This window comes from Pteropus medius, unplaced genomic scaffold (assembly GCF_902729225.1).
Source record: "Pteropus medius unplaced genomic scaffold, Ma_sr-lr_union100, whole genome shotgun sequence".
In the NCBI taxonomy this organism is placed as follows: domain Eukaryota; kingdom Metazoa; phylum Chordata; class Mammalia; order Chiroptera; family Pteropodidae; genus Pteropus; species Pteropus medius.
This window is the reverse complement of record NW_024353517.1, coordinates 3,959,664-3,974,363: the sequence shown is the minus strand read 5'-3', so window position 1 is coordinate 3,974,363 and position 14,700 is coordinate 3,959,664. Positions and strand designations below refer to the sequence as shown.

Genomic DNA, 14,700 nt, shown 5'->3' with positions numbered 1-14,700 from the left:
ATAAATTATGGGATCTCCTTCTCTGAGGACCTTCAGAAATAGGATCGACGGGGCTGAAATGGAGGCAGCGTCGCTCAGGGAGAGGAGGTTCAGGTCCGCCGCCTGCTCAGGTCACAGAGGCGGACAGGCACTGGGTGGGGTAGGGGCTGGGGGCGGGGAAGAGCCCGCAGCCGGGGCAGGCAAACATCAGTGCCCTCCCTCGCCTCTGCTCTCCTTCCCTCTCAGGGAGCATTTTCGCAGGTCCTAGTTCTGCCCAGAATTACGGAGATTTTAGGGATGCTAGAGATCAAGGTGGGGGTGGGGAGCGGGTGGGAGGGAGAGGATGAATACAAATTCCAGGTGCATTTCATTTGCACATAACTATGCTTTGGCTTCGTAACCCAGTATCTGGTTACCTGTGCACTGGCCCTCCACCAAGCAAACAATCCCTGACTCAGAAAGAAACCAAAACTACGGGTATTGTCTTCGCAAAGGGGACCAATGTTGAACGTGGCGGACAGCTGCAGGCCGGCACAGCGGGGCCTGGGCGGAGGCGGGCGCGGGCCGCTCCTCGCCTGGGTTCCCGGCAGATTCCTGAGCCGCTTCCAAAGGGGCAGGAGCCGGGCTGGCCTTGATGCACCCCACCCCACCCAGTGCCTGCAGAGCCGCCTCAGACCTGGGCGGCTACAGTCCGGCACCTCGCCTCCCGCGCACACTGGGAGCACAATTTGGGGAGTGTGCGTGCTCGCTGCCGGGGACAAGAGCTCTCTCAGCCCCAAACTAGGCTATAAATACCTGAGTTCTACTGCAGCGCAGCCTCGGCTTAGAGGGGAGCCGGCTAGCTCAGTCCTAGGTTAGGGATTGCTAAAGGTGCGCGCAGAGACCGCCGCCCTTCTCGTACTCTTTCCAGGAGCCCCCTGAGTCAGAGCAGGACGGGCGGGGACGGGGCGGGGAGGGGTGGGGGGAAGGGGCTTGCGGATGACGTCATGAAACTGTTGGAGGTTTTAGCTCTGAAACCCGCCAGGGAGCGGCCCCAGGGCCTGTGTTCCATTTAAGTAGACAGTGTACCGGCCTCGGCTCCACTTTCCAAAACCCGGCAGGGCAACTTTCCACCTTTAGTGAGACCTAAGCGGACCTGAGATCCGAAGGAAGTCAACGTGGATGACGAGGCCAAGAACCCCGAAGAATGGGCATGCAGGCATGGGCTGCAGACAAGGCTCTCACTAGTATGGGTCGGGCCATGGGGCCATTAGAATGCTTCCAGCAGGGTCTCAGGTAGAGGGAGAATTTCAGGCTGAAATATGCCTCATGGCACAGGTAATATTATTACTAACTGCAATAACAAAAATGTTTATGGAATATTACTGCCTTCCAGAGACCAGTCAAACCCTTGAAGTGTTTATTCCCCACCCCTAACCCCATTTTACAAATGACAAATTAAAGCACAAAGAGGTTAAGAAACCAACGCAGGAACACACAGCTGGCAAGTGAAGGAGCTAAGATTTAAACTCATGTCTGTCTCCAAACCCAGGCAAGCTCTTTTCAAAACACTGCATTGCCTCTCAGTTTTCATATGAAATGAATAGTGGTGATGTGGAAGTAACAACAAGAGGAAAAGTCACCGTGCTGTCTAGGAGGTGATGGGATGCAGGAAGACAGTGCTGGGCACAGAGTTGAGCAGAGCTCATTTCAGAGAGTTCAGAGAAAAGTCTGACCCAGTGGGATTCTAGGCTAAATCCCTAAGTATGAATCTGTGTATAAAGGATGAAAGGCTAGCAAGTCATTAATTCTGTTGAGGAAAAAAAGGAAAAGAGTTTAAAAGAGAATCACCATGACAGCAACAGGAAGCTCTGAGTTGAGCCCATGCTTTCAGGAAACAGTTGGTTCACACATAAGCGGAAAGGCAAGGGATGGGCGTGCACCCAGGTGTGAATGCACAAAAGCCACTCCAATCTGTAAGCCTGACTTCAGGCCAACTGAAGGCCAAGCAGAATGACTTGAAGAAAAAAAAATAGAAAGCATTTGAATTTTTTCATTCCTTTTTTGATAGAAGTTGTAGGGCGGTCATTTGGGGAATGATATTTGATCTCAGCACGATGTCTTGTGTTTTAGTGGAAAGATCACAGGATTGAGGTCTACAGACCAGGATCTAGCTCCATCATTAATAAGTTGGGTGAACCACAGCAAGTTCCTTAATCTCGCTGGGCTTCGTATATGAAAGATGGGGCATGCTCTCTTAGGTCCCTTTCATCTCTAAGTTCTGTGATTCCCCATTGTAATGAAAAGAGGACAGTTTAGTCCAGGGGATGTAGCCAGGAGAAGGCAGCCACACCCTGAGGGCTATTTAATGCACAATGACCAAAGAGAAGATTTGGCGCCTGTTTTGCTATTTATATACATGTATTAATGACTTAATCTTCAAATGATAGGAGAGCTATGGAAAAGGATCATAGAATGAAGATTTAAAATAAACTAGAGGGACTGGACGAGGCTCGAACTAAAAGCCAGATGAAATTAGTTGACATAAATATAAAGCCCTGTGTCTAAGTTGCTTTTTGTTTTTTTAAATACCTATACGAAGTTGATAGGGGAAGACCAAGTTGAGAAGCAGACGATGGAAGTTAGGGTCTGGTGATGAAAGATGAAAGTGGATTCAGCTGTCATCTAGCTGCTAACAAGAGCTAGTAACTTTGACCATATTTAACAATAAGGGTAACTTCCGTTATCTCATTTTCAAAATAGATAAATATACAAGTCTTGTGGGAGGGGACTGAGAGGGTTGGCAGTGCTCAGCTCAGAGGAGGCACAACCAATGGTGGTGTGAGAGGGGGGATAAGTACAGCGATGGTTAAGACTTGGGTTCTGACTGCCTGCCATCAAATCTGTATACTTCCATTTGTAAATTGTGTGACGTCAGGCAGTTACTTAACTGCCTCTGTGCCTCAGTTTCCCCAAATGTAAAAAGGGGATAGCCATAGTAACTAATTTATAAGATTATTATGACGGTAATAGGTGAGATGTATATAAAAGCTTCCCTGGCAGATGGCAGTACACATGCACAATGATGATGATGATTTCATCGTATATCTGGTGGGTTGTCTGAGTGGAAGAGGGAGGAGGGTCATTCCGTCTGGCTTCAGAAGAGAGGAAAAGACTAATGAGTATAGCGGGAAGAAAGAGAATCTGGTTCAACATAAAGGACCTTTCAAATAATCAGAATTTCTCAATATAAAAGTGAGTTCCTATTTACCAGAGAAGCTCGCTCTATTCCATTTTATAATTGGGAAAACAAGTCGTGGGGATAAGATACTATAAATTAAGAGCATCAAAGAAATCAGTAGGTAAACCAGCATGGTGACAAGACCTACCTTTCTAGTCCTCCTCTGTTGAGAAATCTCTAAAAGTTTGGATTTGTAGGTAATCTCGAAGACCATGGGTTTCAGTTGCATGCTTTTGATTTTCCTGCATCACAATAAGCAAGGTAAAGAGCTTGGGTTTTGTAGTCACATACTCTCACTTAGAATCCCTGCTCTGTTATTTATCAGCTATGCAATTTTCATTAACTTAGCTCACCTCTATGGGTCCTGTTTTTTGTGGGGTTTTTTCCCCACAAATAAAGTAAACTACCTACAATCTTGATGAACAATGATCAGAGATAATCTATTTCTTGCTGTGTTGATAAACATTATGGCAAAGTGGGATGACATTATCAATATGTGAAATGGGCAAATTCAAGCTTTCTGCCCTTTTGTACCTGATAGGGATGCGGGTGGTGGAGATAGGATAAAGAAACTCTGCAACCTCAGCAAGCACACATGCCAAAATTGCACTTACAATACAGATATGGGAGACAGGCAAATTCTGAAAGGCTTCCAAATCTTAAAGTCTTGTACTTTCACAGAAGGGATAAAATAAGAGGCGGTAAATGAAACTTTTCTGTCATTTTTAAGAATCTACTGTGTTAGGTTATGGACTCAGTGTCCTACCAACTCTTCACAACTGTTAGGAAGGGCCAGAATGAATGATAATGAGGTTGGACTGGAGAACAGGTTTGCAATTGTCTTATGAACCATCCCTTAAGCCCTTCTAAATCTATAGAGGGTCCCTGGAACCTTATGCTGTCTTCCCCAGAGCTGACCAGGTCTGAATCTCCCCCATCTCACTGCAGTGCCCAAAGCATTAGGCCTGAGCAACTTTGCTCAAGATTCAGCTTCTGATGGAGGCAAGCTTGTGGCTGAGAGTCCATCACATCCTTCATGATTAGAGGCCTCAACACACACACACACACACACACACACACACACACACACACACACACACTCACATACATGTACACACCACCTTATTTTGCGATACACCAAGGACACTAACAGATAACCTTTCCTCCCTGCCCCCCAGTGCGATGGAGTTGGTGTTGACCTGAGCAACATCTTCCTTGAAGGCATTGCCATTCTCAACATTCCCAGCATGTATGGTGGCACCAATCTCTGGGGAGAAACAAAGAAGAATCGGGTTGTGATCCGGGAAAGCAGGAAGGTCGTCACTGATCCCAAGGAACTGAAATTCTGTATCCAAGGTAAGCCAGGAATGAGGAAAATTTCTCTAGGTCAATGCCCTAGTGGGAGGGGTATTCAGGTGGGCTTGTTCACAAACTGTATCTGGGCCTACAGCAGGTTCTAGAAGTCCCTACAGCCTGACAAGGACCATTGCTCTGGGGACATGCTGACTCATCATCCCTCATGTTGCAAAGTGTACAGCCTAATTGAGAAGAGAAAATCAACAATAAGGGAGCCCTAAATACAGTCAGCAGTCAAACTGTGAGACTCCATGAGGTCAAGAGTCAAATGCTCCTCCTGTCAAGGTCAAGGTTACCGGTATGCTCCAAAAACTAAATCCAATAGTCAATTCTCAACCTTGATCTTGCTTCACCTATCAGCATCATTGGAACCAATTGATCACTCCCTCTTCTTGTAAATACTTGGCTTCTAGGACTCCACATGTTCCTGGTTTTCCTCCTACCCCACTGGTGACTCTTTCTCAGTCTTTTTTGCTGATTGTTCATCTTTTCTCTAACCTCTTGATGCTGGAGGGTCCCCAGGCAGCGTCCAGGACCCTCTTCCCTTTTCTATCTGTGCTCATCCTTGATGACCTCATCCAGTGGTGAGACTTTATTTAAATACCACGTGAATGCCAATGACTCAGCACGTCCAAAACTGAACTGATGTACCTCCCCCAAACCTTCTCCTCCTACAGTCTCCTCCATCTCAGTTGATAACTCCAACCTGCCAGTTGCTGGAGCCAAAACACTTGGCATCATCCTTGACTCCTCCTCTTATCTCACATCTCACACCCAATTTATCAGAAAATCTGTTAGCTTTACTTTTAAAAGTAAAGGATCCACCCACTTCTCACCACTGCATTCCTACCATCTTGGTCTGAGCCACCACCCTCTGTCCCTTTGGATTACTGCAGATCCTCCTAACTGAATTTCCCGCTTGTACCACTGCCCTATACAATCAGTTCCCACCACTGCTTCAAAGTACCCCTGCAAAAATATATCAGATAACGCTTCTGCTCCAAATCCTGAAGTGGCTCGGAGTAAAAGCCGAAGATCTCCATGTAGCCTGGAGGTCCCAGATGATCTGGCCTCCCGTTACCTCCCAGACTTCATCCTCTGTTCATCCCGCTGGCTCCTCTAACACAGCAGGCTGCTTCCACGAACCAACTATTCTTTCTACCTTGAACAGCCAGTCAGTGTGTCTTAGAAGCCATCAGCTGTGCTCTCTCCTTTTAACCCACCAGAATACAGAACACAGCTTTCTGAGAATACCCTTAAAACTACCTTCACCTCTACCCCTTAGCAACCATTTTCAACAGTGAGCCAAGTGGAGACTCACTCAGAGCTCCTGGCAGCTCTGACTTCTCTGTGGACTGGAGGAAAGGGCCCCACTGATTTTCAGGGGTTTTCAATGGACTGGTAAGCTGGGAGAGAGAAGCCACATGTGGGGGGCATGGCAAAGACACTACACTGGGAGGCAGGAGACTGGGTTTGAATCCGTGTGTTTGCCAGTAACCTACTTTATGACATCTGTTTTCTTTGTATCATATATAACTAGCATCATATATAAAATTTTGATAGCCGAAAGAATGGGATCGAACCAGATCATTGGTTCTTAGACCTGACTTGCTTGTTGTAAATGAAGATTCCTGGGCCCTAGCCTAGATCTACCTAATCAATCTCTGGGTTGGTTCCTGGTAATGAGCTCCCCAGGTGACTCCAATGAACTGTCAGGTTTGAGACCAACTGACATAGACAAGTGTCCATGAATCTGGGTCTGTGTTTTTTGATGTCCCGGGCTATTAATGCTAAGATTGAATGTGATCCCACCAGTAGAAGGAGACAAAACTTGGCTGACCGTTGAAGGAGAGGGTTATTTGCTTATTTCACACCCATCTATTAAACAACCAGACTGTTATATTTTAAGGCAAGGTCATCAAGAGAGATCATCTCCACACCTCTACCCTTTAAGAGAAGACTCAGGAATTTTCATTTATCTATTGCCCTCTTAAGTTTTATTTCAAATGGTAAAGTTTTCAATTTGTATAAATTATTAAACTGAATAATGTGTTCCTCCTTTCTTTCTTGGCAGAGGAAGTTGTGGGTGCTAGCAGAGGGTAGGGGAAGCCTTCGAGATTGTAGGAAGTTCCTGAAAACTTTCCCACCCTGGTGCTCCTGCCCCAACCCCCATTCTGGCATCCAGCCCCTTTAGAACAAAATCAGGGGAGAATTCGCCCCCTCCTCCAACCTGGGGGTTTGGGAAAGCTCTTGCTAAGGACATGTTCTGATTAGGACTCAAGGACAGCCTTCATCTTCTCCTTACATGTCCGACCATATACCTTCCCCTTCAGGCAAGAGTAATGTGTCTGCTGATTGCTCTTGACCATCAAGTACAGGAACTCTCTTCCTCAAATCCCCCTTTTCCACCCCAGAAAGTGCTTTCAGAGCTAAAAATGAGACCGCTTCCTGTTCTTTGGAGGAGGATATGAACTGATCAGAGTGAAGGCTGAGAAGGGGGCCCTGGCTTCTGGGCTTTGCAGAAACACCAACATTGAACTTTCTTTTTGAAAGGGCCATGATGTCATGTAAGTTGAGATGTTAATGGGGGAAAAGCATTAAAGAGGCAAACTATTTTAGTGGAAAAGTCTAGACTTTCAATGAAGAACCAATGATGCTGGGCAAGTCCTCTTGAATTTCAATTTTCATTATCTGTGAAACAAGCAAGTCTGACAATCATGTAGTTTCTATAGATCATAGATTCTTTATGGCTCCACAACATTAAGGCACGGCCAGATTTTGATCTAGGTGGACTCTTTGAACAGAATTATATGGCAAATTTCTTCCTTCTTTCAGTGTGTTTTATCCCATAATTTATAGGCTAGTGGCCGAAAAGGCAGGGATCTCTCTCTCCTTTCTCTCTTTTCTCTCTCTTTTCTCTCTCTCTCGCTCTCTCTCGCTCTCTCTGCCAGCTCTTCATTTGTTGGGATTCTTTACTCCTTGGCAATTTCATTGGGATTAGAGATGAGAGAGAAGAGGGAATGACAATAGAAGAGTTACTGTCGAATCTCTCTCATCACAAATAGATCTTTCTCCTTGGAAAAGCAATCCAAGAAAGAAGATGGTTTGAGCTTAGCATGGATTCTATAAGAAATTGGCTGATTAGAAAACAAGGAGTACTGGGAAAAACGCCAAGCAGTTGAATGACCTGGGTTAAAATTTAGGCTTTCACTTTGTAGTCTTATAAACCTTAGGAAGTTACTCCACTTCCCTGAGTCTCAGCTACCTCATCTATAAAATGGGTATAATAATACTTAGCTTTTTCTGAAGATAATGGATGTGAAAGCGCCTGGAACACAGCATAAACTCAATCCGATTTAAAAAAAAATGTTCCTCTCCCCTTTAATCCTGTTTTATGCTGGAGCATGCCAGTTGAATTCCCGATTTTGAAGTTTGTATCTTTAGTATTGCCGTCCACCTACACTATCACTTAGAAAGAGCAGAGCTTCTGTCAGACTCCATCCCAGCCTTTGTCCTAGCACATTAAACTCATACCATCAATTATACTGTACCTACTGTCTCATTTCCTAGACCTTCCAGATTCCTAGGATGGAGACTGGACATTATTCATCTTTGTATCACCAGCATCTGACCCAGTGTAGTTAGTCAAAAAAAAAAAAAAGTTTTTTTGGATCAATGAGAAGTATATGGCATGGTTCTTTTTTAGTTTTTATAACACCAACAAGAATAGTGACAGATAGTCTTTTGTATTCATATTTCATTTTGGCTTGCAAATAGTTTTGCATATATTAACTTAATGTAACTCTAACCAGAAACCCATGAGCAAGGTTATATCCACCCCTATCCAGGTTCCTATTCATATTGGGGGAAAACAGAGGCCTAGAGAAGGGGTAGGACTCATACAGTTATGTTTAGTGGTGGCATCAGAGCCAAGTCCGTGATTCCTAGTCTAGCCCCAAGTGGCTAGTATCCAATTAGAAAATTTATTTGAAGTCTTGCTGTGTGTATTGTATTGCACAAGCCAGGCACTCAGAAAATGGGAAGTGTATATGACCCAGTCCAGTAAAGGCTCCACATATACTCACTGAAATTCTGCTCCTCCTGCAAGGCCTACCACTAGGGCCATTTCCTTTCTGGAGCCTGGAAGTGAATCCAGCCTCTCAATTCCTAGAGCATTTAATTTTGCCTTCTGTCTTAACAGTACACTGGTTATAAGTTGCCCTGTTTCACAGGCATGTGTATCCTCATCATATCTGCCTCCTGCCAGTACTTGAAAAATGGGGAGCATATGTTCATCTTTGTGTTCCCTTCAAAGCCTAATATCCTACCTGGCTCATATTGTTTTACAAAAATGTTTGTTGGAGAGAAGGGGATAAGGGGAAGGAATCTTGCCTTTGGTGGGCAGTAGATCCTGGAGGTGGACAGGAACAGGCTCTTAGTGAAAAGTCTTGAGGGGGAAAACAGTCTCATAAACAGTTACATGTGAGTATTAGTGAGGTTGAGAATTTCATTTCTTGGAATCATTAGATAAGTAAGAGATGTGTCAACTATTTTCATATAAGCAATTCAAATATAGCTTGATGGACTTGTAGTTGAGAGTCAGCAGAGAATAAGAGACTGAACGTTGAAATAGATGTTGGAAGACCCAGACCTTCCCACCACCAGCGGTGTGACATTGGTTGAGTCACTGAACCTCTCCACTGAACCATTGCTGTAAAATGGAAACAATTATAGTCTCTCTCTCTCAGCATTGTTTGAAGGTTAAATGATATCATCCGTGTAGAGCACTTAGCAGAGTTCCTGGAACATGGTGAGCCTTGATCAATAGCAATCAGAATTATTAAGTGATGTTTAGGATATGATAAGAAAGGAGCCACATTTGGGATTTTGCTGTCTTGACCTCTGCTCCAGGAGTTTGGTCTAGATTCTCTTTAAATTACTTGTAGATCTAACAACCTATAACTCTAGGGTTAGGTATTGGCACTGTGCTTACCTGTGTCTGGCTGTTGCGGCCAACGTGGGAGTTACACCTGAGCTGGCTGTTCAGTGAAGCAAGGTGAGGGTAAGGGTGCCAACTCTGGAATCCAGATGAAGCACGATGGGCACGACACAAAGCGGGACCGGTCCCTGTGAGGTTGGGGAGCGAAGCCTCCAGACAGCTCTGCCATTGTTTCCCTCTGGCCTCACCCTAAACATGAATGCAGGGACTTCCTACACGTTTTCTTAAACTCGTCACTGAGGCTCATATCTGCCTTAATCCAACCTTCATCCTTGAGCCAGCCGCAGCCTTGAGATTGCGTCACCCACACCTGGCCCCTGTGGCTATCTGATATGAAAGCAACATTCCTCTCAGTGATTTCTTAGTCAATCCCACTTGAACTACAAACAGGGTATCCTAGATAAGATTCTAAACAGAAAGGGCAAATTCTCCCCCAGAAGTTCACTGGGTAATAATTTTTGCAATTCCTGGTAAAGAAAGACAGAAAGGTGGTAGAATGTACACTTGGTATCAATTTCCCCGCACTGGAGATAGGCTTTCTGTCATCTATTCAACACACACTTATGAAGCACCTGCCAAGTTCCAGGTACCAGGAAACAGTAATGAACAAAACCAGATATAGTCCCTGTAGCTATTAGGGAGTTCAGGAGCCAGGCCTCAATAAAGTAATCTCACGGATAGGCATATAATTAGGATCTGTGATAAGTGCCAAGAAGGAGAATCACATAGCTACCCAGGACTCCAGCAAGGCTAGCAGGCTGGTGTATAGCTCACAAGTGCACCTTGCTAGCCTGGTACTCGAACAAACTGAGCAGGCACTCACACAGGCTCCCTCCTCGCAGATGCATGTATGTCTGCTGCCTTGATGCCAAAGACTTGCCTGACGGGGAAAAGCCTCCTGCTTCAAAGTCAGTTGACTTGACTGCTTTGCAGGGCACATGTGGCTCAATCTGCCAGCTCACTGTTCCCCTGTGGATTTTCACTCATTTTATTGACCATACCCTGAATCACAAAGCCAGGGAATGGGATGCTATTCAGTCATCTCAGAGTCACACTCCCATCTCAGAGACATGACCTCAAGGCTGCTGCTGGCTCAAGGCTCAGAGGAGACAACAAAATAATTGTGAGCACCTCAATTCATTGTGTCTCGGGACTTTCTTTTCACTTGTATGAACCATAACAGAAAGTGGCTTGTTGGGTTCAGGAGCTGTCCAGGGTTGTAGGTTCCCAGATTTCCCATTCGGTGGAGAACTGACCAGAAAGATAGTCAGAGTGAGCCATAGTGAGCCACTTACTGCTCCTATGGGTGCAGAGAAAATAGAAATGTTCCTAAAAGTATGCATTTCACAGAGGTATTTCTGGCCAAGTTCTCTACTGGGGGCTGAGATAAAGTAGGACGAGTGACCCCTAAAGAGCCTAGGGGTACTTAGGGGTGCGTGCACTGGGATTCCCCTCAGCTCTGGGAAGTAACCGTGGCAACACTTATGTCATTCCTCTTAAACACTTGCAGGCCTACAGAGACCTTGCTTTGCTTTTCATGAGAAATCACAGCTTTGTCATTCACTCCTTCAAGTGCCCACGTTGAAATCGACATGCCGCAAAGTAAGCATTATCTTTTCCCTCTTTACACACCCTCCTCCCTCTCCTGAAGACCACTGTCCCTCCTCGTTAATGGCATCAGGTGTTGCCCAATTTATTCAACACACATTTACGAAGCATCTGTCAAGGTCTAGGTTAGGTTTTGTTGGCCATACGGTCTCAGCTCTGTCTACTTAGCATGAAAGCAACCGGAGACAACACATAAACAAGTGGGCATCGCGGTGTTCCAACACAACTTTATGCAACCAATCAGCAGGCGGGATTTGGCCCTTGATCCATGGTTTGCCATTCCCTGCTGCAGATTTTAACAAGATCTCCTGGAGATTGCCATGTGTACTAAAATATGAGGAGCGCTTAACTGGTGGGCCGGCTGCTCCCCTTAAGAACGCCAGGAAGAAACTTTATATGTTAGAAAATGAGGCCCAGGGAGGTTAATTGATCTGTCCAAGGTCACAAGAATTGGTAGATCTGGAACTAGAGCTCAAGTCCTAGTATTTCAAACACAGAGTTCTTTCTACACACACTAGAGTACCCGCCCCAGCCTCCCCATTTCTGACTGGCCCTGACCCAACTCAAATTCACTGGAAATTCAAAGCAAAGCTATTATTCATTCTTCTTTAGCTGACTTCTAAATCAAAAGGACTCAAACTCAAACTACACAACGCCCCCAAAGACCTTAGAGACTGTTCAGTATCTGCAAAGGAGAAATTTGCTCTCACAGTTTCAAGCTGGAGTTAAACTCCAACTTAATTCCTGCCTTAGGAGGTTTGCTGCTCAAAACAGAACCACAGAGCCAAGGAACCTTTCATTTTTCGCATGCAAAAGAAAATTCTGGACTGGGTCTTTAGCAGGCCTAGACATCTTAGATTTTTCCCTCTTGTGCTTGCCTCTTCTTGGCCAACACACCAGCCCCTGTTACCTTGTAGCAACTTTTCAGTCATTTAATTTCGGATGCCTCCTGAGACCCAATCCGCAGCAAAACTCCATCCTGGCCACATGCTTTGCACAGCATGAATGCTGACATGCCTCTTGATCTGTTTCTAATTTGTACAAGAAGTATTTCATCTTCTCAATTAATCAGTAAATATGTATTGGTCTGTTATTTGGTGAGCACTTACTTATGGGCCAGGCCTGTTGCATATTTAATTATTTAATTCATTTTATGGCTGAAGACACAGAAGCTAATGGGGTTAAGAACACATAGACAATATACAATAGAGCCTGGATTCAAGCCTGCCTTCAAGTACCTGCAGTGCTCCAGGTGCCATGGAGGATGCAAGCAAGAGTGAGACAGGCTTTAGCCCTCCAGTAGTTCACAGTGTACGTATAGAAAATAGATGTAGAACAATCATGTTAATACCGGCACAAGATGCAAGCAGCATGGAGCGGCAGAAACAGAGTATCATGAGTGTGGGAGGCAAGAAAAGGAGGGGGCCTCCTTAGGAACTCTCCCCAGTTGCCCAGCATTGTTCCATGCCCCTAGGAGGTGATCAGTAAATACTCGATGTATGAACGAATGGATGGATGGATGGATGGATGGATTGATGGATGGATGGATGGATGGATAGGTAAACAAGATAGAATGTATTGTGTGCTAATACTTGCAGCTGGAAAGGATTCGAAAAGACAGTGATGAGAGAAGGGGAATTTGGGCCAGGGAACTGGCACACAGAAGTAGCAAAAGGGAAGGCCATGGAATTTGTACATGCTCCTTTGACTAGCAGGAGGAGATGAAGGTCAGGAGCAGTAGGATGTGAAAGCAGAGGAAAAGGAAAGGAACCAGTAACAAGGAGACCAATTAGGAGGCTGATGCAGAAGACAGACTTAGAACTCTAAGGCCTTGAACTGGGAGTCAGTGGCCCAAAAGGAAGAATGGACAAAGTCAACAGGAAGAGGGGCACAAACAAACGAGAGACTGCCTTGTGAGTGATTCCTCCCTTCCCACAAACCAGCCAGCAGGATCCCAGCTTCTACCCACAAGTTCAGCCTTCTCCTGTCTGCTTCCACACACAAACCCCTCCCCACTGCCAGCAGCTCTGTTCACAGGACGGATGTCCGTAAGCAGGGGCCTGCATCTTCTCCAGCTCCAGCACGCTGCCAGCACCCATCTCTTCTCATTTTCAGGACAATTCATTCAACGTTTGTTAAGCACCTACTTGAAATTAGCACTAGATGCTAGAAATATTTTACATTCATCATTTTATTTTAATCCTCTACAGAGACACTTTATAATTAGAAAAACGAGGCCCAGGGAGGCTAATTGACCTGTCCAAGCCCGCAGTAATTGGTGGATCTGGGACTAGAGCCAAGTCCTAGAATTCCAAACATGGTGTTCTTTCTATACAGACCACAACACCCCCACACACACCTCCCCCTTTCTGACTGATCCTGACCCCACAACCAGAACTCTCCTCTAGCTTTGCTTTACTGAGGCAGTTGGGTAGTGTGTGCATCTCTCTGAGCTGTGATTTGTTTGGTCCGTGTAGATCTCTGCAATGTACCTTACGTGTATCATGCCTGAGAATCAGGTTTGAGTTGAACTAGAAAAATCTGACAACCGTTCGATTTATTTCATTACACACACTTTGCATGGAATTGAAACTTCTGAAGTTCAGTGGGCAAAATAACACCAGAGAATACACCAACTAGTATTTTGTCTTCAAGTCAGGAAACTCCGCATTCCACTTAATAGGTTTATGCTGCAGAGATGTCTTCCCTGAGAGGATTAGAGATAAAGCTCATCCCACACCAAGCTCACTTCCTTACCTTCAGAGGCCCTACCTATCACTTTAAGGTAGATTGTCTCTGCCTTGAGTCCTTTATTCTGAGCATACTGTTGCAGTCAAACAGGCCTTGGTCTGAATTCCAGCTTTACCACATTCCAGCTAAGTGATATTAGGCAAGTTCCTCCATCTCTCTGAGGCTCAAGGTTTTGTTTTGTTGTTGTTGTTGTTTGTTTTTGGAAGGGAGGGGAACATAACAGTTTCTACCTAACAGTTGCCACAGGGTTAAAAGCAACAACCTTTGTAAAGCTCTAGGCCTGGCCTAGAGTCTGTGCCCAGTAATGGCCAATCTCTTCGCATTCTCATTGAGACCGCCAGGTCAAGTTCCCCTTAGCTGCACTGTCTCCCAGGCCCTATAAAATATTCTGCTCCTTGGTTTTCCTTCAAGGCGTGATGATATCGGACCCTTGCTTCAGAGCCATTTCCAAGAGAGCCTGTCTTCCTAAGAAATTCCCCAACGCACAACTTCGCCAGCACACTGCCTCTCCCCTCCTGAAGCACTGACTCCGAAGCATGGAGAAGTCTGTCTAAAATCCCCCTCCCCAACATACAGAGCCTTCCCCAGGGCCCTGTCTAACCCTGGAGGAGAGAGCCACCCACGAGGGAGGATCTTCTTTTGCCTCCCTGCCCCACCTCTCCAGCAGGCTTTTAGGGACCAACAAGCATAGTCACTGTGAGCCAGCACGTGCCTCAGTGTATGGTTGTGCTGAATGTTCCATCTTCTGCACAGCGTGGAGAATGGTGATGACTGCTGCCAGCCTGCT

At 45.5% G+C, this 14,700-nt stretch overlaps 1 protein-coding gene across 9 annotated transcripts in view; it reads left to right on the top strand.

The window, feature by feature from the left end:
* The window catches only part of DGKG (diacylglycerol kinase gamma), a 189,093-nt gene that overhangs the window by 139,973 nt on the left and 34,420 nt on the right, over positions 1–14,700 (top strand). For 8 of the 9 annotated variants that reach the window (XR_005650210.1, XM_039850497.1, XM_039850498.1 and 5 more), the window contains one exon: positions 4,378–4,555. Coding sequence is in view for 8 of the 9 variants with exons in the window: in XM_039850497.1 (XP_039706431.1) it covers positions 4,378–4,555 (178 nt within the window). In the remaining variant the exon portion in view is untranslated. Of the gene's footprint in view, positions 1–4,377; positions 4,556–4,649; positions 4,934–14,700 lie in introns of those variants that run through there. The other variant, XM_039850503.1, reaches the window with a different exon arrangement.